General features: G+C 39.8%; 1 protein-coding gene across 2 annotated transcripts in view; it reads right to left on the bottom strand.

The window, feature by feature from the left end:
• The window catches only part of CDH2 (cadherin 2), a 216672-nt gene that overhangs the window by 173190 nt on the left and 21568 nt on the right, over positions 1–21914 (bottom strand). For both annotated transcript variants that reach the window (XM_043558519.1, XM_043558520.1), the window contains exon 2: positions 14334–14445. In XM_043558519.1, the coding sequence (XP_043414454.1) occupies positions 14334–14445 (112 nt within the window). The remainder of the gene's footprint in view (positions 1–14333; positions 14446–21914) is intronic.

Consider the following 21914-nt stretch of genomic DNA (forward strand, 5'->3'; position numbering starts at 1 on the left):
CTGTGGTGAAAGCAGAGAGCCTCATGCGGGGCTTTAACTCACAAACTGTAAGATCACGACCAGAGCCAAAGTTGGGCACTCAACCAACTGAGCCACCCAGGAACCCCAGAACCATGAAATCACTTATTTGTATGCAGCCTCCTGGTTCTGGTTCTTCCTAGTGTTCTCACAGACTAGGTCTTCACTTCACAAGTATTTGGAACAAACAAGAGGCATCATCTCCATATCTATGTTGAATTAACTGTTGGCCACTGTGTCTGGCAAAACCAAGATGCTATTTCACAAGGGCAACATTCGTCTTCTATCGCCCTCCATAGAAATGAACTGCTATTTCTTGAGTAGAAAACATTCATGGCATAGGAGTATTTAGGGTAGACTGTCCAGAGTCCAAAAGGGTAGAAAAAAGATCTCTAGGTGCACTTACTAATACCTCAAGGAAACTGAGCAAGGTTTTGTAATCATTCTTGAGGGTGCAAAAAAAAAGACTGATCAAATAAATGTACATGTACTGGCAGCACGAATTTTAATACTCCAGACAAGTAAGAGAGTACTAGCAAGTGCGGGATGAGAAGTTGAAGGTGCATGAAATGCTTCATCTGAACCAGTCTTTATAAGAAGCACTGACCTCAAGGGCTGGAAGAAAAGGACCGTACAATGGACAGAAATCGGAAGACAATATCCATACCACATGCAGCCACTTTTTAATCTTATGAGCCTGAGTGAATCACTTCACCTCTGTGAACTCAGTTTCATTATGTGAAAACAGAAATGCCCCCCACAACCCCACTGCACGCCCTTGTCCTACTTGACTCCGAGTTTGCAGCAGCTAGATAAAATTTACTAAACTTCTGAAGAAGTATGTATGAAAGGCTATGCAAAATAACGTACTTATAAAAAAACAACGTGAATGCCAAAGGTAAGGTGATTCTTACAAATCTCAGTGTAGCGCTGCTGAAATGTCCATGTTGAAATCACTAGACATCATTATGAATAACCAGCCAAACAAAGGATGCATCTGTTCTTAATTGCCTAGTTTATTTAAGTGGCTGCCTGAAAAATGATTAATTATTATTATTATTTGAGATGCATTAAACAATTAGGACACTGAAATGGAAGACTATCAGGGCACCTGGATGGCTCAGTCGGTTAAGCGTCCGACTTTGGCTCAGGTCATGATCTCACCAGTTGTGAGTTCGAGCCCCACGTCGGGTTCTGTGCTGACAGCTCAGAGCCTGCAGCCTGCTTCAGATTCTGTGTCCCCCTCTCTCTGCCCCTCCTCCACTCACACTCTGCCTCTCTCTCTCTCTCAAAAATAAGTAAACATTAAAAAAAAACAGAAGAAAAAAAAAGAAATGGAAGACAATCAAACCTCTGACACTGGGGTACTAATATGGACTGAGGACTCATGTTACTGGCTAATTTGTTAACCATTAGCAACAACACTATACTAGAGCTTTATCAGTTTGAGTAGTTAGTGTGAAATTACCTTATAAGGGACCATTTTCCTATGCATAAATGCAACAAGATGCTTTACTAAATGTCTTCAGCATCAACAGAGTAGATGACAAGTCAACAAAAGATGCCATAGCAGATCTAAGTGACGGAACTGAAGGAATAATTACATAGACACATAATGTGAAAATCCACAAGATTTAATTTCACCAAGGAATTAGGAGAATAAGTACTCAGCTCCGTTGAGATTTTTCTCTGATCATTTCATGAAGGTGGCCCATTCCTTTTGGCCTTTAAAACCGCACAGAGATTCTACGCAGAAACAGTCATAATTTAAATGATTCCCACAGATTGTGACTATTTTCCCCACTAGTAAGTTACTTACTAACACTAGTGTTAGCTGCACACTGACATTTTCCAAGGCAATGCACAGTGACTTCCTTACACACGCCAGAAACCAAATATTTGCTGAATAAACGTATAGAACACAAAGACTTCGCAAGCTCTAAAAACTTCCATATCAATACTTTCTTAAATTGCTAATACCTGCTAATCTGGAATCGTTAATTTAAAGTGAGTTTCTGGGGGCGTCTGTGTGGCTCATTCTGTTAAGTGTCCGACATCGGCACAGGTCATGGTCTCATGGTTCGGTTCGTGAGTTCGAGCCCCGTGTCGGGTTCTGTGCTGACAGCTCAGAGCCTGGAGCCTGTTTCAGATTCTGTGTCTCCCTCTCTCTGTCCCTTCCCGACTTGCGCTTTGTCTCTCTCTCTCTCTTTCAAATATAAATAAACATTTAAAAATTTTAAACAAAAAAAAAGTGGGTTTCTGAAATAAAAGACCAAGTAATAATGCACTGGCCCTTATTTGTAGCATTTTAAAATGGAATTCAACAAACTGCAAAACAAAGTCAAATGCCAATGTAAAAGGAGAACATTAGGAAGGCTAGCTGATGTCAGAGGAAAATCAAATGCAGTATATTGGTGCTTCCCCTCAGAAAGGAATGACCTTCGTTAAATCATAATACCAGTAATTGAAGGAGAGAGAAAGAAGGAGATTTCAGCGCTAGGAATTACCTGAAAGTAGAACTTCTGAGCCATTTTCTTTTCCATAATTTTTTTAACCAGATAAGTACAGAATCTTACTCCATTTATTCACACTTATATTAGAATTTACTAGTCTCCTTACTTGAGCATCTGGTGAAATAAATGTTAAGATGTTTAAAAACAAACAAAAATGTAATAAGTGTATAAAGATCTATTCTGATCAATCATTAACATAAACAAAGGTTTCATCAATGTCCATTTTATTTTTTTAAGTTTATTTATTTTGGTGGGGGGGGAGCAGACAGAGAGGGAGAGAAAGACAAGAATCCCAAGCAGGTTCTGCCCTGTCAGTGGGCTCGTACTCGGAAACTGCAAGATCATGACCTGAGCCGAAATCAAGAGCTGGATGCTTAACTGACCAAGCCAGCCAGGCACCCCAGTCAATGTTTATTCTAAATGCAGGTAATATTTGTCCAAAGACAGAAAGTATGCTTCTATATAAACAAAACAAAACAAACGAACAAGAAAGAAGAGGTAATGGACCACTTCCAAAGTATACGATCTCTAAAAATCCATCTGATCTGTGTTTCTGTCATGGAAACACATACTAAACCCAAATGTGTAAGTTTGGTGAAAACCACCTTTATGGAATCACCTGGAGTTCACTTGTAGCAATGCATGTTCTCAGGACTGAGACCTTAAAGTCTGGGGTAGGTCTCAGGAATCTGTACTTCAACAAGCCCCCCTCAGGGCAACTCTCAAGCACCCCAAAATCTGAAAACCAAGGATACTGGCTTTAAAAAAAAAAGTTAAAACAAGAGCACTCTGGAAGAGTTATTTCCTGTACATTTGAATATAGACACTAGGAACAAAAGTTACATTGGAAACGATAAAAGCATATAAATAGGACAGAAGCATGTCACAGTCAATTTAATAGGCAACGTGATTAAAATCTGATGAGTTCAATTGTTAAAAGGATACTCCCTCATACTACCGGAAATCTCAAAATGAGTTGAAATGATGCACTGTCACAAAGTATGATCTGCTCCTACAGGGAGGCACCGGGCATGTATGTGCAGGTGTAAGGACACACATCTTCAAAAGTGGCTGGCATTCTCAATTTCATTCTTTTTCTTTTTTAATATTTATTTAGTTTTGAGAGACAGAGCATGAGTGGGGGGAGGGGCAGAGAGAGGGAGAGAGAGAGAAGGGGACAGAGTCTCCAAAGTGGGCTCTGCCTTGACAGCAGAGAGCCCGATGTGGGGCTTGAACTCACAAACTGTGAAATCATGACCTGAGCTGAAGTCAGACGCTCAACCAGCTGAACCACCCAGGCTCCCCTCAATTTCATTCTTGGTACAGCTCAGATACTGAATATTAGCATCAAAGACAATTCCACTTGGGAAAAAAAAGACTAAAAGAAATTTTTTTTCAGAACGACAGTAAAGTACCCATGAAACGAACCTCATCCACATTGAAGAAGAAAGAATAATAGGTCAAGGTGACGGTGACTTTCCCTTATAAGTGGGCAAATCCCAACCAGAGTGATCTATGAAGATTCAACAAGGAACAATTAAAGAAGCAAACGTTAAATTCCTGCAGAGACAGGATTCAAAATATAAAGTTATTGAAGGCCTCCCCTACCCAAAACAAAAAAAACAAAAACAAACAAAATCCTCAGTTTGAAAATGTAATGGATTCATCATAATGGATTCACCTTTGTTCTGTGTTCTAGAAGTTTAGGGGACAATCGTTTACTGACATAAAAATTCTCAAGGTGAAGTAGAGACTTTGTAACAACTTAGACATGCTTTAAAAGATATATGCATTCTTGAAAACAGATGATTTTTTACTTTTCTGTTAAAGTTAATGAAATTCATTTTTCTGCAGGAATCTGAAGCAGTAACTGGGATGATCTAAATCCCTTGTTATTTATACCTTCATACATCTGCAATAGGTCTTTTCTCCATTGCCTGATGTTAAGAAATCTTATTTAAGAAAATTATAGGCCATGAACTGAACTATAGTCTTAACATGTCTCTTGAAGTTGCTGTAGGCTGAACCTCATCCAACCACTTTTTCGTCATTTAACAATTTAAAGTGTGGGGGGGGCGGGGGGTACGGTTTACTCCATCGATCTGGCAGCATATGTCACCTAAAAACTTGTAGATGTTATTGTACACCCTTTGTTCAGATGAGGATTTAAAGTAAGTACTGGCATTGATTTCTGAGGCTACTATGTGTTTGGGTTGCCAGTGGGGTCTCCAGATGATGTTGAAACGAGGGCCTTTTTGAAAAAAGAATCAACTTATAGGTCTAACATTTGAGTGCAAAAATCAATTTTTACAAGTGCAAGATGGTAAGCAGTTCATCTGAAAAACACCCCGGAGTTTTAGTTAACCACAGGCTTAACAGGAGCCAACAGAATGATGCAGCGGGAAACAATGCCAAGGCCACCTTGGGCTGCACTGGAAGGGCCGCATCCACATCAAAGGCAGGAAGACAGGGCAGGGCACGGAAGATCTGAGTTCAGTTTCCTCTATTGAAAAGAACAAGTAGACCAGGATGCTTGAGCACCACTGAGGAAACCATCTGATGTTCAGCCTGTGGCAGAGAAGATCTAAGGAACCAAGGTGATTGTGTTTAGATACGTGAAGCATCTCTACGTGTTAAGTTCGGATTTCTCCTGTCTTGTTGACCACCGCTGCTTGATCCTTGAAAAGGGCCTGATAGATGACAAACGTGCAAAAATACTCCTTGAATGAAAAAAAATGATGAAATAAATGACCTGGGAGCATAAGAGAATACACTTGCTGGTCTGTATGATGCCAAAAGATGAGACAGGCACCAGTGGGTAAAAATTTTAGGAACATATGCTCCAGTTAAACTTTTTAAGAAACCACTTTTTAACAGTTAGAGCTCTCCAAAGACAGAGCAGACTTTGTAAGGGAGTGATCTCCTCCTCATGTGGGGGGGAGGGAGCAGCAGTGGTATTCTTGCAGAAACTGGATAACCATCTGTCAAGGATGCTACAGCAATGAAAACACTGTTTACATCATCGAACACCACAAGGGTTTCATTTTTATCCTATCTGCCATTTCTGTAGAGCAAGCCTTCTGCTGACATGAAATCATCAAGCTGAAATGAAGGATTTTAAACCATTTTAGGAGTGACTCAACAGAATGTGTTAGAGTGGTTCCCAAATGCAGGTACATAAAAACATCTGTGGAGCTCGTCATCAACACAGGTTTCTAAGTCCCACTTGATCTCATTTCTCTCGTCTGCTCCGTGACATTGTCCTAGCAATTAGCTCCTCTCTTCTGCACCATCGCCATTCCCCTCACTACTGGAGTCTGTGCTGTCCCTTTGCAAACCTGTCACTCCCTTCTGTAAAAAGAATATCCTCGGTTGACCCTGCTTTTTTCTCCAACCACCACCCAACTTCTCTTCTTCCTTTTAAGGGAAAACTCAATCTGTATCCACCATCCTGCCTCCACCTGACTGTTGACCACGCCCAAATTGAAGACCCCAGTTACTCCATGTTGCAGAACCAATGGTGAATTCTCAGTCCTCATCCAAGTTGATCCTTCACAGTAGCATCAGACGCAGATGATCAAGCCCTCCCTTTAAAACATTTCCTCACATGCCTCACATGACACCACACCTCCCTGACTTTTATCCTACCTCCCTGGTCACTCTTTCTCAGTCTCCACTCTGCCTCTTCATCCTGACTTTCTAACACTGGAGTGCTCAAATTCTTGACATGAAACCAATTCTTTACTTTCCTTGGTTTTCTCCTCCTCACACGGGGATCCTTAGTGAGTTCAGCCTGGCTTTTGGCTCTACTTACCATTTACACACTTAGGACTCCCCATGCTGCAGCCTACTTAACTCCACTGAACCCCAAACCTACATCTAAATACCCCCCTGACATCTCTGACATTCATCTCCACAGATTCAAACCAAATTCCTGATCTTCCCCATCACAGTGGCTAACATCCTTCCCAGGGTTCAGACAAAATATCACAGAGTCATCCTTGACTCTGTTTCCCCACCACTCACCCAAGCCATCAACTCTTGCCAGCCCTACTGTCAAAAGAGATCCAAATAAACTAGGACTTCTAATCTCACACCACATACAAAAATTAACGCAAAATGGGTCAATGACATGAACGTAAGAGCTAAGACCATAAAAATCTTAGAAGAAAACACGGGAGCAAATCTTTATGACCTTGGATTTTGCAGTGGATCCTTAAGATATGACACAAAAAGCAAGAGCAACAAGAGAAAAAAAATGGACTTCATCAAAGTTAAACACTTTTGTGCATAAAAGGACATTATCAAGAAAGTGAAAAAAACCTAGAGAATGGGAGAAAATACTTGCAAATCATGTATCTATTGAGGGTCTAGTATCCAGAATATATAAAGAACTCTGACAACTCAAAGACAGAAAACAACCAAATTTAAAAATGGGCAAAGGACTTGAATAGACATTCCTCCAAAGAACACACCCAAATGATACCCACGAAAAGGAGCTCAACATCAGCAGTCCTTAGGGAAATGCAAATCAAAACCAGAAAGAGGTACCGCTTCACACCCACTAGGATGGCTACAGTCGAAACAAATGGAAAATAAGAAGTTTGGGTAAGGATGTACAAAACCCAGAATCCTTGTGTATTTGCTAGTGGCCATGCAAAATGGTGCAGGTGCTATGCAAAATAGTTTGGCAGTTCCCCAAAAAGTTAAACACAGAATTACCATATAACCCTTCAATTCCACTCCCAGGTACATACCCCAAAGAACTGAAAACAGGTACTCAAAAAAAAACCCAAAACAAACAAACAAAAAAAACCCATACGTATACACATGTTCACACTAGCTCTAATCACAATAGCCAAGAGGTGAAAACACCCCGAAAGCCCAACTAGTGAATGAGTAAATAGTTACATAGTTTAGAGACAGACTGTAAATCATAGACATACATACATACATATAAGGGAGTACTATTTGGCCATAATAAGGAAGTCCTACTGACACATGCTGTGTTGTGGATGAACCTCCAAAACATTACGCTACGTGAAAAAAGCCAGATAACAAAAGGTTTAAGGAACTGGGTCAGGGAGGAAGTTGTTGGGAGAAAATGCTTCATGGATAAGGGGTTTTACTTTGGAGTGATGAAAATGATTTGGAACTAGACACAGGTGGTGGCTGAAAAACATTGTAATGTATTAAGTTCCATTAAATGATTCACTTTAAAATGGCTAATTTTAGGGGTGCCTGGGTGGCTCAGTCGGTTGAGTATCTGACTTCGGCTCAGGTCATGATCTTGCGGTTCGTGGGTTCTAGCCCCATGTCGGGCTCTGTGCTGACAGTTCGGAGCCTGGAACCTGCTTCTGATTCTGTGTCTCCCTCTCTCTCTGCCCCTCCCCTGCTCACGCTCTGTCTCTCTCTGTCTCTCAAAAATGAATACATGTAAAAATAAATAAATAAATAAATAAATAAATAAATAAATAAATAAACAAATAAAGTAAAATAAAAATAAATAAAATGGCTAATTTTAGTTTATATTAATTTCACACCAATAAATTATTTTTAAAAATATTCAGAATCCGAGGGACACTGGGTGGCTCAGTCGGTTAAGTGTCTGACTCTTGATTTCAGCTCAGGCCATGGAATGGAGCCCTGCATTGGGCTCCATGGAGCCTATTCAGGATTCTGTCTCTCCTCTCTCTCTGTCCGTTCCCTCGCTCACATGTGCTCTTTCACTCTCACTGTCAAAATAATAAATAAAAACACATTTAAAAAAAAGTATTCAGGGGGCACCTGGGTGGCTCAGTTGGTTAAACATCTGACTTTGGCTCAGGTCATGATCTCAACAGTCTGTGAGTCTGAGCCCCGCGTTGGGCTCTGTGCTGATAGCTCAGAGCCTGAAGCCTGCTTCAGATTCTATGTCTCCCTCTCTCTCTCTGTCCCTCCTCTGCTCATGTTCTGTCTTTCTCTCCCTCTCTCTCTTTCAAAAATAAACATTTTTGAAAAATTAAACATAAAAAAATAAAAAAAAATATTCAGAATCCGACCCCTTCTCCTAACTCCAGTGCTACCCCATTGGTCCAAGACACCATCTTCTCTCACATGGACATTATTGCTAGTCTCCTAAGTGGTCTTCTTGTTCCCCCCATCCCCTTTGTTTTTTCTCAACACAATAGCCAGAATGATGCTATTTTGTCAATCAGATCATGTCTTTCCTGGGCTAAAAGCCAATAGTTTTTTATATCCTTATAGTCAAAGCTAAAGTCCTTACAGTGGTCAACAAGGCCCTACCCAATGTGACCCATACCTGGTCTAACCTCCTCTGACCTCACCTCCTACTGCTCAGTCCTTTCCTCTCTCCACAAACAGATCACAACAGGCTCCTCGCTGCTCCGCCAACATTCTAAAAACACTCCCACCAACATTCTAAAAACACTCCTGCCTCAGGGCCTTTGCACTTAATGTTTGCACTAGTTTGAATGCTCTTTCCCAGATAGCTATAGTTCTAGGAGCATCTCCAACAGCAGTTCTTACTCAACTATCTCCTATGCAGTGATGCCTCCCCTTAAGCATCCTATTTAAACTGCAGAACCACACATTCTCCCTATTTCCCTTCTCTGCATTATTTTTCCCCATAGCATTTACACCATCTAACATACAGTAAATTTTACTTATTTCTCGTGTGTAAATTTTACTTATTTCTCGTGTATATTTTCTACTCCTCTCTAGATGCTTACTCAAGAGCCTAAAAGGACAGTGAGAAAGGGGCTCTCTGCTCCTAGGACGACAGATTTTAAACCATTTGGGTGCCTGCTTGCCAGCGTGTTTGCATATGTGAACTGTGACTTACTTTCTTTAACACAGTCCTAGTTGCAAGTTTGAGACAGTAGGCCTCAGCTACTCTAAATTACTGAAGATTATAAATAACTGTAAAGGATTTAAAAAAAAAACAAAAAGTGACCACCCAAACTGGCTTATCTTGGTTTGCAGCATAACATTAAGATGGATCTAAAATACATCAAAAGGGATATTAAAAATTCCAAGTATTAAATAAAGTCCAAATGATATGATGAAGACAAGGATGGAATTTCTTAGTTCTTACGTTGATCTTATTACTGCCACATGGTATTAAAACAAGGTCCCCACCCCTAACAATCTACGTGGCTGCATTTCATCTGTAGCTCCTTGGAGTTTATCATAATATCCCAGAGAACAATCTCAGTACTTAGTGCCTTTTCCCACAACCATTGGAAATCTAAGTTCAAGGGACTGGTCCACTTTATAAATAAGATATTTATAAGCCTACCTTTCAAATATTTAAAAACATCTTCCCATTCAATAACAAAAAAATATGTACCAAAATTAAAAAAAAAATTAAAACAGCGCCAAGGTTTTCATAACAATTCAACACAAGCCTCAAACACAGCAAACTACTTGAAATAAAGATGGCTTCCCCATTCAGTAACACATATCATACAAAAATACTCACGTTATTAAAAAAGTCGTGCAGTTGTAAAGCCCTGCTAAACTAATAAAAAGTATTTTAGTACCGTTATCTAAAGATACCATACATTACAGCTTCTTCAGAGCATGTTAATGCAGACAAGCCTCAATCAGTAAGTAAACTAATCTAAATCAAATTCCCTCCACTTGAAAATAATCATCATGTCCTGCCCAGAGTTGGTGAGTATAAATGGATTACTGAAAATATTCTCGGTAATTGCAGGTTGCTATTTATGTTGACCAGAGTTGGAGGAGTTTACTTAGTGAAATGTCGAAGCATGCAGACCACCAATGCACAACACACAGGAAAATCACTCTTGACATCCATACTAAAAACAGCCTGCTTCCTCTCTGCAATGTCATGGGGTGGTTATTTCATAGTGTCAGATACTCTGCTGGGGACAAAATGAAAATTTATGATTGCAGTTATTTTATTTCCGGGTAATGTGATACCACAAGAGATTTTTCTAGTTCAGCGGAGGAGAAGTTAAATATTAAAGACTAAATATTATTTTCCAAAGCCCTAAATTTTTCTGCTCGTAAACAGGTGTGTGCAAAATACCAATGGTGACAATAACTGAAGTGTATTTTTTAATTATGGGGGCTTTGTTTGCCTTATAGTCACCAATTCCCAAATATGTCTAGTAACACATAAGTCACAGAGGCGAGTGGAAATAAAGAAGACCAGGTCTAAGATAAACTTGTCACAAGACACCTGGCCAGTTAGGCGAGCTGTCGTTAGCTCTCATTGCTTCCTGGGTTATACCATAATGTTTTGTTTTGTTTGTTAATCATCGCCATCATCAGAATTAAATTAGGAATCAGGAAACCTGGGTTCTAATTCCAGATCTCCAGCTAACCATCTAAAGAGCTGTATAATCATAGGAAAAGCCTATAATCTCTCTGAGCTCCAATTTGCTTATCTGTAAAATGAGGGAGGTTGATAATAAATGCTTTTAAAACGGAACAGGAAAATGCAAGGTAAAAATGAGTCCCTCAACATTTTAAAATTGATCCTAATTTACAAAGGCAAACACAGAGAATACCACAGGATAAAAAAGGAATGTTTTTCACTTGAGGGGAAACAGAAATATGAAAAATATTATAAAATTAAATGGTCATGAGGATGTAGCAAAGAACTAACATACTTTTAGCCTTGGAAGGAAGAGTCCTACAAAAATGTAAAAATAAAAAAAAAGTCAATAGTCTACATTCCCTTTGGCCTAGTAATCCTACTTTTGAGCATAAATCCCACTAAAAAATATCCCTAAAGAAAAATCAAAGTTCTCTAAAAAAGAATCTCCATAGCAGCACTATATGTAAGAGAGAAAAATTGGAAACAACCTGTAAGTGCAAAAATAGAGGCACAGTTAAGGAAAATCTGGTTTTGCTAGCAAAATAGAACAAAGGCCTATATGGTCATTTTTTAAATACTGAACCATCTTCAAAAGAGTGGAAATAGTCAACAGGGTATAACATGAAATGTAAAGGTTCATCACAAAATACATCTGTCTTCTTCATGATTTTATAGAAAACATATCAATGACAACCAGGAGAGAAACTGGAGGGAAACAACTAGTTCATTGGGTGCAATCTTTCCATAAAGTTCATCACAACAGCAAAAACAACAACAACAACAACAACAACAACAACCCAAAAAGGCAGATGGGGAGAAGAGAATGCTCTCCACACTACAGCCCAGCTTTTACATTTTCATGTTTCTTCTACATAAATTCACTAACGTGACTAATACCACCTTATATCTCCGTCTAATGCTTCATATTTTCCAAGCACTTTCACAAAGATTATGCTGTTTCATTGTTTGAAAAATAATCAGCATTTGACACCTCTACACCAAAATGTCAAACTTTTGTAAAAGGTCTGGTGTGTCAGGGATGTATCCTATGAAACCATACTCTACATATTGCTCCCCTCTCCCCAAATGTCATCAATAAGAAATCAAAGGAGGCATCAAGAGTCAGGAGTTAAGATTTCCGTAAGCTTTCAGACTCTAAAGTAAACTTTAATATGGTAGAACTGGCCAGGAGGCAAATGCCTTAGAAAACTGTTTACATGCATCTTATGGACTATTGCTTTTTTCCTTAAACATCATAAATCACAAAACCTGGCAAAAAGGATCACTCTGGCTGGCCGAGCAATAGATCCCTTTCAGATTTAGTAAATGTAAGGTAAGTAAACTTCAGCGCACAGAATTCATGAACATAGCCATGGCACGGTATTCAGGTTCAGTGTATAGATGCACCTTTCCATCATTATCCCCCTAAAACCTCCAAAAAGATAGAAAAGGTAAAAATGTGGAATTCTTCCAAATAACAATTCTCCAAAGGAAACTTCACTGGTGACAACACTTTTGTTAAAAAAAAAAAAAAAAAAAAAAAAAAAAAAAAGAAAGGTGGATATTTCACAAAAGCCTGTGTCAATTTTCTTCCTCACCCAAAAACATTCTTTCTACTAATCAATATCTTGAACTTTTGTTTTAAGCTTTCAGATACTGGTGTCCTTTAGCATTAATTATGAGTGACAAGGAAAAAGGTAATGGTATGGCACGAGAGAAACAGTTTTTTAAAAAAGGCTAAGAGGTAACAACGCTAACAGTTGGGCATACCGACGCATAGAAGTTCTATCAGAGACCATGATACACGCTTGTCTCAGTGATGGCTAGAGCACAAAGTCAAAAGCAGTTTCAATCTTTCACATAACTCTAGCCAGTTTCTAGGCTATACTAACAAGACCCTGGCAGGCAACTGTACCCAATTTCTACCCTCACCAGCATTATCTAATAATTAGAAAACAGGCTTTCATTTTCAAAACCATTCAACGTGCCAATGTACTTCATCTTAGATCAGTGGTTTCTAACGACAGACCGTGTGTTGATTTGTAACTAGCAAATTTCAGCAAGCTTTAAGGAAAAGAGACAAATAGAAAGAATTATCCATTTAAAAATGAATCTCAGAAATAAATTGCAAAAATTCAGCAAATTCCACTGGTATTTATTCTCTGGCTGAATTATTCCAGAGAAGCGTGATCAACACATTTTGTTTTCAGTATTCAAATAATATTTACAGGTCCCGTAGGTCCTAGGATACCACATAACAATTCAAAGATTTAAAGAAAATGACAAATGTGTGGAAGAACTCCAAGACTCGTAGTGAGTAAAATTATGATTTGACTTAAGCCTCTAACATGTCAACCATTACCCATTAGATGAGCAATTCGGTGTTGAGACAGACTAATTTAACATTTACTCATTAAAATACCAGGTAATAAGGCAAGAACAGAAAGCGTCTTTAAAAAGAAATCAACTTCAGAAAGATCACATAGGTATGAGCAAATCACATTAGAATAGAAATGAAAATAAAATGATAATCTGCACTAAAGAACCTTAGTAGCTAAGAGGCCATTTACATTTCAAAGTCCTCTGTCTATGGTATTCTTAAGTATTACACCACTAAGGTTTGTCAGTGCTGCAGAGACACTTCAATTAAGGCTGTGTGGTACAGCCCTATGTAAATTAATTAGCTGAGGTTGCACGGATTTTCTAAAAAGAGCTCTCTAAAACAGCCTTAGAGATATGCACGATTTGTGGGGAATTACAATTCAAATACAACTTACTAATCAATTCTTTTTGCTTTCACATTTCAATGACATTTTATGTAATGATAAATAAGTCCATGAAAATACTACTAACCAAAACTGTATTTGCTTTCAATTAGAGATTAAAAAAAAGAGGGGGGCTTTCAAGTTTGTTTATGATACTCAAAGTTTTATTTTGGATTTTATCTAGACTTACTGTCATGATAAGTACGATGAACTTGATCCACATTTAAATAGGAGATGTGTCTATATTTGAAATTCACATGTTAACAACTAAATTAGCTATCCAGTAATTTCTACAAACAATGTATTTCTTTAACTCAAAATATTAAGTGGATTTTTTGCTGTAAAGAATCTCTATTAGAATCACATGTTTGGCAAATAGTATTCTTCAACATAAGTAAAATGTGTGCAGAAAAACCTAAAAATTAATTGCATAATGGTTTCTACCATAAATTAAAAATGGAAGAATTCTGAAGTTTTCAAGAGATTAGGAGCCTTCCAATTATGTACATAAGAGATTCATAAGCTCTTCTGTAATCCTAAAATAAAGTCCCTACAGTCTCATTATAGTGATTGTGAAAAATTCATACTTGTTATACAGTAGAGATGATTTAGAGACTTTTTAATGGCTAATTTGTTTCAAGAGCATAGACACTGTATGTACAAATATATCTTTTAAGATAGTACCATTGAGAAGAGGCTGTCCTTCATGCACATCCTGCGATAAGACTGCACTGTAAACATCTTCAGGAAATCCAGTCTTGCATAATGCGATTTCACCAGAAGCCTCTACAGACGCCTGCAACACAAGAAAAAAATGTGTGCAATGATTGCTACCTCCTTCAACCGAGAAACATTCCACTTGGCATAAAGCCTCGATTTTTCAGCTATCTTGTACAAACAACCCCTTTGTTTCCGAACAGTTACAATTAGAATGTAGAGGGCAAAGGGTTAATCTTTTTGATAACTGGAGTAGAAGAAACAAATCCCACTTGTCCTGTCCAGTAAAATCGAAATAATACACATTCTAGGTTCTTCTAAAGACCGCACATTTCCATTAAAATGGTCATTGTGACTGAAGAATTATCAAGTGGACCAGGGGTAGGGGACAGCCAAATAGTTTTTAGGCTCCACAAATCACCACCGCCAACTTAACTTTCCAAGAAACGTGTATATTCAAGTATATAGATTTTTATATCCTCATCAAATTCCCAGGCTATGAAGTTTGTTTCAATATACTCTGTTAATTAAAAAACAAAACTACAACATACCGCAGGATATAGAGTATTCTGTACCAAGAAAAAAAACAACTAATCAAAAGTATGTATTTCTCTACTTTGGCAAGGATACATTAAAAATGTAAATAAAGATTAATATAATTATGTTTCCTTTTATACTTAAAAATTAGAAAGTCTCAGGGCACCTGAGTGGCTCAGTTGGTTAAACATCTGACTCTTGATTTCGTCTCAGGTCATGATCTCACGGTTCGTGAGTTTGAGCCCCACATTGGGCTCTGTGTTGACAGTGCGGGATTCTCTCTCTCTCTGCTCCTCCCCCACTCGTGCTCTCTCTTTCTCTCAAAATAAATAAACTCTAAAAAATTTTAAAAAAATTAGAAAGTCTCTCTTGCCATCTTCCTCTCTGTTATCACATAACCTTTAACCACCCACGCGACTAAAACTCAACCATACCAAGTTCTATCCACTTACCCCTTCAAGTTAGCTTCACTATGTCTTCCAGCCCTACTGACATCATCACGGCGCTCAATAGCACTTGTGCAGTGTCGACATTAATTATAGGAAACTTCACCCTGCAGTGATGGGGATCCAAATGCAGGAGGAGGAAGAGCCTACAGAAGCCGACAGAGGGAGGGACTGCAGTATCGGCAAGGCTAGCATTAGGAGCAATCTGCACTGGTGAGGAGAATCAGAAATTGGGAGGAAGGAGGAAGGGAAGCCCCAGAAAGAGAGAGACCTGAAAGCAGCTGTCAAAGCAATACAGCGCAGCCTCACCATGAAAGGACTACCGGGATTATGCATGAGAAGTTTTGCAAATACGAAAGCCATAAAAACCCACACTAATCTAATATTTAAACTGCTCTTTTCAGATCTGGGAAAATAAAGCAAAAAGTAAATTTGAACCTTGTTCAATATTGCACAGTATTTAATCGCAAAAAAGTATTAGGAGCCACAGTGAGATATTAGTTCAGACCCTTCAAATTAGCAAGCAGTTTCAGTTTGTCATGTGCAAGAAAGGACTGTATCAAGTCAAGGACCCAGAGCAGCCAACTCCCTCACACAGGTGTTAGTGGAAGCTGGCACAGACACCATGGAGCACAACTTGGAAAACTCTAGTAGAGATGACTGTGGATACATCCTTGCCTACACGGTGAGTATATTCCTATGGAAACTTTCCTATGGGTGCTCCAGTCAATGTGTGCAGGAATGCTCACACGTTCACTGCAGCACGGTTGTAACAGCAGGACCTAAAGACTAACTAAACGTCCATCAAAATTCTCCCACTACCAAACAAACAAACAAAAAAACATGCAACAGCATTAGAATGAAAAATTAGAGCTACATTTATCCCCAGGGTTACATCTCCAAACAAACAGTTTCTTTAACATCCATGTAAGACGGCAAGAGAAACTTAATTATAAATCAACCTAGGGATGACTATTATTTTTAGGTAAGTTCAGAAATCTATTTAAGCAACATTCCAAACTCAGACTGGAGACAGAGCACTCTGCAGCATGAACCTTGCAAAAAAAAAAATGTTTAAAGCATGATTGATGACTCCATTTTTGTACATAAAGTTTAATATAATGTGAAGTTATTGACATACATCAAGCAGGAATATAAAAACACACAACGTAGTGGTAACACCAAACTGAGGACAGCAGCTACCCCACCCAGGGGAGGGCAAGATAGGAAAGACGTCAGGAAGCGTCATACAAGTGGCTTTGATTTTATTTGTAATAATTCATTTCTTTCAAAAAGAATTTAAATTAAATAGAGCAAGATGTGGAGATATGCATAGGAACATGGGTGCAAATTATATTATCCCCTACTTATCCCCTATGTTCTATGTATTTCATACTAAGAAAGAGAAAACATTAAAGACTAAGTGGAAGTCAGGAGTCAAGCTTCCAACACCCATCAGGTTAGGGACACTGGATGGTATTTTCATTCTTGCCTTCTGGAAATATCCAAGCGCTTGTACTGGACCTGGCAAAGGGCAGCACTCATTAAGTGAAAGCTTTTGCTTTGGGTTAACCAAAACAACTAAAGGGAACACTCCAGTTCACCATATAAAATGGACCAAGGTGTTGTAAATCTGTGCCTCACTGATGGGTTACAGGTAGGCCTGTTCATCACCTCCAGTCCAGGCTTCTGCAGAGGGAGGCGGTGGCAGGGCTCCAACACAGGGTAGGTAGGAACAGAGCTCTGTAGGGACAGCAGGACGGAGGCAAACAATGGGCGATGTGCAGTAAATAGGGGTCACATTCCAACATGGGCATTGGGGTGAGGGCAGTGGGCAGGTATATACACAAACACCCAGAGATCAATAAAGTCTAAAGACTAGAGGGAAACTGCAACCTTTTCTTTAGCTCCACTGCTAGTGTCTTGTTTTCTGGTGGATCTGCCCTAAGGTGGGAGAATAAGCAGCAACATGTTCCTCATCCAAACCCACAGGAATAGAATCTCAAGGTCGAATCAAGTCCGTCAGTAATTCTGGGAATGTTCACTTCTGAGTTTCCGTCTCCACCTTATTTCAGAGAAGGGAATTTCATTTCTGTCCTCAACATGTTATCCTTTGTCCAACCTCTTTGTTTAGTCTCATCTAGGAAAAGGGGCCTACCTGCAGGAGGCTGTGAGAATCTCTGAAACCATGTTTGTAAGACACATTTCTAACAGCTGACTACCAATATTCATACCCATGGGGGTCATATGTTACTTTATGAGATTTTCATATTCATCTTAAACAGCCAAACTTTTCTAAATTCTTCTTCCCTAAGACAAAATGGATTCATAACATAACATTCTGTTATTCTAGAATGTGTTTTCTTAAAGACAGGCTCCAAGAATTATTAAACATAAGGACACATTTTCAGTTGCTGCAACTGGGGAGGAGGGTGCTACTGGCTTTTAGGGGCTAAAGGCCAGGGATGCTGCTACTCATCACACAATGCACAGGCCAGCCCCCACCGCAGAGAATGATCCAGCCCAAGATGTCAATAGGGCCAAGAGTGAGACATGCTATTCTTTAGCAACCCATGAAAAATGGGGGTCAATTTACCCTATAACACCCCCAGCAGTGAGAAGTTCACTGTCTTTTCAAACAGTCCACCAAACTCTTACTGGAACATCCTCCTTTTCAGAAAACTAAAACAGTTCCTCTGTGGCTTTGCCTCACCATTAACAGATCATTCTGCCGGACCCATGAGGAGCCTCTAAAAGTTCAAAGACAGAAACTTTCCCCTGAAAACATTCTCTGTGGTGCACGGAGGAGCTTGCGAATCACATGCATTTTCCTACTATTTGCATAAGGTAGGGGTCTGCAAACATTCTTCTCTAAGGGGTCAGATGTAAACATTTGAGGCTTGACAAGCCTTGGTATCTCTGTCGAAACTTCTCAACTCTGCTGCTGCAATGCAAAAGCAGTAACAGACAATGGGAAATGAATGAACACAGCTCTATAAATTCAAATTTAAATAAAACTTTATACACAGACACTGAAATTTAATTTTCATTTCAGTTTCAAGTGTCAAAAATATTTTTCTTCTTTTGATTTTTTAAAAGCATTTGAAAACGTAAAAAACATTCTTCGCCATACAAAAATGGGCATCAGGGCTGTAGTCCGCAATCCCTGTAATAGTGTTATAGAACATTGCTATCTCACCTAATTCTCACAATAGCCCCTTGTGGGGGGTGAAGTTATCTTCATTTTAGAAATGTGCAAATAGGTTCTCACTCAGAGGAGTGTTAAGATACTGAAGACCTCATATTCAGGAAGAGGAAGAAGTAAGATGCTAAGTAAGAAGTCTTTCCAAGTAGAACAAATGCAATACAATTCTTTCCAGAAACTTGTACTGAGTGTCCATTTGCCAATGGAAACAAGACACCCTCACTGCCTTTAAGAAGTTCAAGGCTTAACATGGGAGCAAAATAAAAAGTGACTGCAACAGAAAGTGGCGGCTGGGAGGTAGAGACATACAGAGAGCCCAGGGCAGGGGTCTGGGGGCCTCCCAAGCAGAACCCAGGAGTAGCCAGGCGGTGTGGGGGGGCTGGGAAGCCATCCCAAACAGTCACTGTTGAGCTGGAACAAGGTGGCAAGAAACAGCATACTGCCTGGGGAATTACAATGAGTTCAGTGTCATTGGAGTCCAAGAAGCAAGGCAGGAAGTCAAAAGTTGAGGCTGGAGAGTTAGACAGGGTTAGATCATAAATGGTTGGGGGCTTGGGGTTATCCTCTTGGCTATGAAGAGCCAGGAACAGATTTTAAGCACCGGCAGACTGCATTTGACAGAGAAGTCTCTGATGCTTTGTGGGAAAATGGGTGGGGGGATGAAGTGACAAGTGACAGCTGGGGTACAAGTCAGGACACAGACAAATGGGACAGGGCTGCAGGAATGAGGAAGAGGGAGATCGTATCAGTATGATATGAGTTAAAACTGATAGGCTTAGTGAGGCCTGGGATTCATGGTGGAAGAAAGGGAGAAAGGAAATGATGTCTTCCCCCACGTTTCCAGCTGAGTGACTGTGAACTTGGGTGGCACAAACTAAGAAAGATAATCACCAAATTATAACACCAAGAACAAAGTGCTAAAGAAGCAGAAAGAATGGGATGATAAATCTGCCTGTAGAAATCAAAGAAGACTCCATAGCTGAAGTGACATTTAGGCTCTGTCTTTAAAGATGATTAAAAATTTGCCAGGAGAAAGAGGAGGAAGTGGAAAAGGGCATTCCAGGCAAAAGGTGCCACAGAGACAAAGGCTTGTTGATTTATATTGAGCTTGTAGTCAACCCAAACAACCCTGATCTTTTTTACCGGAAAACGATTAAGTCATGGCTTCCAGTATCTTTGCAGCTGATTTGGGGCCCCAAGGGGCAGCAATTTACATTTAATCTTCCCAGATTTGATGGTGATAAATTAATAATTCCACCTAGATTTAGTCATCCCCCCTCCAGCTCTCTGCATTTAGAAAGTCTGAGGCACCCCAAAGTCTTCATAAAGACACTACTCAGACACTGAAGACAAGGTGTGACACATGCCCAGACATCACCCTTCCCACCACCCCAGAGCCCTAAGCCAGGCCTCTTAAGAGGGGCTATTAGCAGAGTGGTGTGGAGCACGGCCTCTCAAAGTGCTAGACTGCCCGACACTGTCAGACATGACACGGTTCCCCATCTAGACAATATGGACGATAAAGACAGCGCCCCCTCATTGGGCAGGTGTGAGGTTTAAAACAGATCATATGTGTAAAGCGCTTGTGAGAGTGTCTGGCACATGGTTATTTGATGCATTAGCTGGCAGTCACAGTATTAGCACTTATGACAACACAAATCCAACTCACGGCATGTTTCTTACAGCTCCTGAGTTCCCAACCTTGCTCCAGCATAGCAAGTAATCTGGGACATTCTTCTAAAATGCAGATTCCTGGGTCCAAACCGTGACTCACTCACACAGAATTTCAAGACAAGTGATGGGTAAGCTGGTACATTTAAGAAGTACCAGTGCAGCAGGCGGTGGTCACACATCCGCCCCCATCTACCTCCTGAAACCTTTCTGGACTCCAGGCACAGCATACCTGTTTGCCCTAGCCTTCGAGCCTAATAACCTAGCAACAAGAAGCAATAAACAATTGTTCTTCCCGCTTTTAACAATTTTAGGCTGTTTCCTAGCTACCGTGTACATGTGAACATTGAAACTGGTTCCAGAGTTCTGCTCTAGGTCAGCCATGGGGCTCTCTATTCTTTTCTCTGAAAATGACACTTTCTTCATTTTGTGTTTTCCTTTGCATTTAATTGGGGCATTATTCCATCCCTGATCCTTTACTGATTTTCCTCCCCTCCACAATTCTTCAAAGATTCCAAGCAGGCAGCAAAAGTCCGCTTGGCCCGCTAGGATGAAATTCATGCTGGCCAGAGGAGCTGAACTCATTCAGAGCTGCCCTGCGCTCTCACACAATCAGTTCACCTATCTTGAGTTTCAATTTCCTCTTACAAGTATGCGCTCTACTCTTCCCAGGCTGAAGATCGACCTCCTTGTCTAGAAAGGACAGAAGTGTAATAGGAGTTGAGGAGTATTGCTTGCCTCTTAGTATTAGTCTATCTGTTCCGGTCCTGAACTCACAATGACGTCACTTTTGGTCTCGTTGAAATTTTCCTGTAGTCTCAATATTGTGAGCTTTATAGCTCTAAGTCCACTACTCTTTCAGGTCGCTGTTATCGTGATTCTTTTTTATAGTCTTCCTCGGTCACTGGCTGCGCTTTCCAATTTCCTCCAAGTCACTCCTAAATCTGAGCTTTTAAATATTCCACTGAAGCCACAGTGGATGTTCAATCTCGTTGCCTCTCCATCTTCTTCTTGATCAAGATTATCTATGATTATTGGCTACAAATTTTATATCCGAGAACAGCCCAAACCTAATAGAATCTTTATCTTTCCTTCCTGGCTCTGAAGACCGCCTAACTAAAGCCCAGGCTCTCTTGGTTATCAAATTTAATCAGCTGGATGTTTTCCCCCAAAGCATCAATCTCTTCATTTTTTTCCCTTCCAGATACTCTATAGACAGAATCTGGTAACAATTTAAGTTCTGTGAAGTAGATTATTACATGCAGTCAAAAAAGCTGAAACCTCCTTTTACTTGGTTTTTCTCCCTTACTTTTTATGAGAATAAAGGCAGTAATCTGTGTAGTGGTTAAGACTCAGGGCTCTGGAACAAACCTGCTTGGGTTTAAACCCCGTCTCCACTGCCTGTGTGAGTTTAACAAGCTATAGAAGTTCACCTGTACCCTGGCTTCTTCCTCTATACTACCAGGATTACTACTACCATTACTAACACTGCTACTGCTACTACTGGAGTAGGTTATCAGCCTCGTGATTCAGCACAAAACAAGGGTTAGCTATTATTATGATATTGTTGTTTTCTTTGGTGGAGACTTTTATTTCTTTGCTACGTGAGTGCCTGAGAAATATTTTTCAAGCAATTTGTGAAGGACGAATTCTGAAAAAAACAAAACGAAGTGACAAATCAAAATTCAT

This window comes from Prionailurus bengalensis, chromosome D3, assembly GCF_016509475.1.
Source record: "Prionailurus bengalensis isolate Pbe53 chromosome D3, Fcat_Pben_1.1_paternal_pri, whole genome shotgun sequence".
Classification (NCBI taxonomy): Eukaryota; Metazoa; Chordata; class Mammalia; order Carnivora; family Felidae; genus Prionailurus; species Prionailurus bengalensis.